Source organism: Anneissia japonica, unplaced genomic scaffold (genome assembly GCF_011630105.1).
Source record: "Anneissia japonica isolate Jap-2015-1 unplaced genomic scaffold, ASM1163010v1 scaffold4415_len418423_cov169, whole genome shotgun sequence".
NCBI classification, from domain to species: domain Eukaryota; kingdom Metazoa; phylum Echinodermata; class Crinoidea; order Comatulida; family Comatulidae; genus Anneissia; species Anneissia japonica.
Window position 1 is genome coordinate 126912 of NW_022743399.1, and position 3270 is coordinate 130181.

Below are 3270 nucleotides of genomic sequence, written 5' to 3' on the forward strand. Positions count from 1 at the left end.
GAAGATGATAATGGTGGTACAATACAACAAAGCTGGCTTAGATGCCTACGTTACGTAATCGTGTCCTTGTAATCCGAGCCGACTTTACCGTTAAGCAAGTTAATTTACTGTTATTCTAGTAAAGTTAAGTCACTTATCTTAAGTGACTTAATTCCTTTAACTAGCTATAATTGAGTGGTTCACGTCGAACTTTTAACTAGTTAAGTGGATGTATATCTAGATAAAAGTTCGACGTGAACCAAGCTTATGAGATCCTCGGTAACGCACAGCGTCATGAAGAGTTGTGATTAGGGGAAATTGAGAAGTTCTCAATGGACTTCATCCTTGTACAAAAGTCAGTGATCATTAAGAACGTCTTTTGTGTGTTACATGTTGGGCCATGTGGGCCTTGTATTCAAATTTTGAATAAAGTTTGCTAGATACAGTTTATTTAAAGTAGCCAATACAATGCCTTAATTTTTTTGGGGAGAGAGGGGAGCCTTTGTTCGGCCCTCCATTATTGGGTACATACGATATTCTATTGTCTTTATTGTTTACAAATTTTGCCGCCGAATATGCCCTAAATGGTTATTATATCGCTGTTATATTTTTGAAAATGAGACCGAATGCAAAGTTTATTGTTCTTCTGTCCTACATGGGTAATTAAATATCTAAGTAGCGTTACACGTAAGTATAATGTTACATTAATATTACATTAAATTACATTACATACATTACGTTACTCATGTGATGGTTTTCAACATAACCTAACCATGCATAATTTACCTATTAACAGTGGTTATGGTGATGCTAAGGGTTCTAATTATCATTCTTTAATATCCAATAACACTGACGTTATTGACTTTTCCAGACATTGGTATGCATTATTATTTAAAGAAGCCCTGGCTATTAGGCGCTTAACAGTATGTTCACACTTTATCAAGATTGATTTTTTAAGGTATGCTGTTAATTCGTCAATAATACGTCACACCTTGTTTGCTTTGATGGTCAATTTTACCAGTTTCTCGCTTTTGATTGGTTAGTTAAGTTAATTCTGGTATGTGGTCTCTATGGACAAAATTATCTTCATTCCTGATGATGTTCGAATAAGGAACGAAATATTGAATCATGGCTTCTCTTAGTCTTTATGGAGTCTGCATGATATTATATTACACATTACGTTACATTGCATTACATCAAACCATTACCACTCTCTAACGCTGCGCGCTTCATTTGACGATTGCTTAGCAATATCACTATTGGATTGATAGCCGCCAAACTATAGGCAAAGATAGTAGTCACGTGACGATAACTGGACAGAACTAATGACGTCGAGATGACGTTGAGATTCAGCAGCAAAAAGAACAACTGATCTTGACCCCAGCAGAGAACAAAGAGCAAAGACAAAATGAAGAAACTGGTAATGTCACTGGACCTGGATAGCATCGTTAGTTCTGGGTAGTTGCCAGAGAGGATTGTATCAAGAGCATAGGCGTCACTTTTCTTGGTCTTGTTTCTGATTCTGTAGTAGCAAACCGCGTGGAAGATTGTAGGGATGACGTACAATGTCAAGAATATGAAAGCACTGAAGACTTTGAAGTTGTTCGTGGTAACCCATTCAACGGTACAATTGTCGTCATCAGCTGACACAACTATCACTGCGGCAAGGTTCATCAATATAGCCACAATCCAGATACACAGGATGACAAATCTGCTCAGACGGTTGCTCTTAGTAAAGTAGCGCAGATGACGCTTTGGATGAACAACGTATACATAACGATCCAAAGTGATGCATGTTAAAGAAAATACACCAGCGATATTACCAATCCAAAATAACATTGGGTAGAAAACAAAGAGGCAGTAGAGTGAACCCATGCCATCATCAGGAATGTCACTTAATTTTGGGTATGGAATTATTCCTACCGATGACACGAGATTTGCAAAGATTAAACTCTCCAGAAAACAATACACAGATTTTTGTTGAACGCCGGACATGCGACGTCTTAGGAACAAAAACAACAACAGTAGGTTGAAGATAATTCCGCATGCCGCGAAGCAGATTCTGAACATGAATACTATATCAGGTTCGCTATACGTTTCCCCTGTGTTTGAAAGGGCCTGCTGGTAATAGCTTTCGTCAATCAAGTGTTCCATACTAAGCTTATTTTAAGCAGAATTTCGTTTGAAAAATTAAATCCCAAAAGTGGCTGGAGATATCATACACATTGATAGGTAATCTGTGTCTGTGTTTACTGTTTGTATACTCTAACATCAAAACTTCACAAAATATTTGAACATTCACAGTCAGTCCACTAAATTCGTGAGTAATGAAGGTGCCATTTAAAGTTATCACATAAGTACTGTGTAGTAAACTCGGTCTTTAAGCCAACAAGTAAGATCAAGAAGATAAATCTATCCGAATAGTCAGAAAAAGCGCTAAATATCTGCAGATAATCTGTTTATCGATTTCTAGGCGCGCACCAAAACTGTATTCACCTTCCGTTGTTAATATTTAAAATAAACTACTTTACTGCAGCCATGATTCTTTTTGTATGCAAGCTATATTCGCTTAATAATTTTACAGGGCAAAATACAAAGGAATATTCAAATGCAAAATTTTAGAACCCTCACATTTTATATGATATGAATAACAATACAAACCAGAGCTAATATATGAGATTCTAAATGTCATATTTGTCAGCTAATTGCTTATCATAGTAACAATGGTATTTATATAGGAAGGTTATAAGCATCATTAAAACGATAACGAATACGTCATCAGTTATGTCATCAATTTTAGAATAGTTGAGCTAATCCTCATTTTAGCTGTGACAGAAATTGCAATTTCAAAATGACATATTTACTTTTTGAAGATTAAATCTTTATATTGCACATTAATTACATTTAACCTTTAGGGATATAATTGAATTTCATTCAATTCATCATTTCATCATTTCACTTTACGAAATAACATTTAACTCAATATAGTTCATACAAGAATGCAATGTCATTGTCACCGGTCTCTGTTATATTCTTGACATGTCTCAACAATTTAATTAGAGTAGGCTTAGCTATAGTTATTCTTAACGGTAAAATGCATGGGACTTCGACATTTGCGGCAACACGTAACGTCCTGTTAAATTATTCGAAGTAGCACGTCACCAACACGACAACGTCTTACCTTTGGCAGTCAGTGTGTGCCAGCGGCGTACGCTGATGAAAACGGGCCCCAGTCCAAGATTAATTACTGGACCCTTGATATATAAAGCGACCGGGGGCTTGGAGCCGTCA

The 3270-nt window shown here is 36.3% G+C and overlaps 1 protein-coding gene across 1 annotated transcript; it reads right to left on the minus strand.

Moving 5' to 3' along the window:
- Positions 1 to 152: 152 nt before the first annotated feature.
- LOC117119479 (galanin receptor type 1-like) lies at positions 153 to 2594 on the minus strand. Its single transcript, XM_033264318.1, has one exon. The coding sequence runs from the start codon at positions 2131 to 2133 to the stop codon at positions 1171 to 1173; it is 963 nt and encodes a 320-aa protein (XP_033120209.1). The 5' UTR covers positions 2134 to 2594; the 3' UTR covers positions 153 to 1170.
- Positions 2595 to 3270: the final 676 nt, after the last annotated feature.

Coding starts and splice junctions, on each gene's coding strand:
- LOC117119479 (XM_033264318.1), bottom strand. CDS start 2,133: ATGGAACACTTGATTGACGAAAGCTATTACCAGCAGGCCCTTTCAAAC.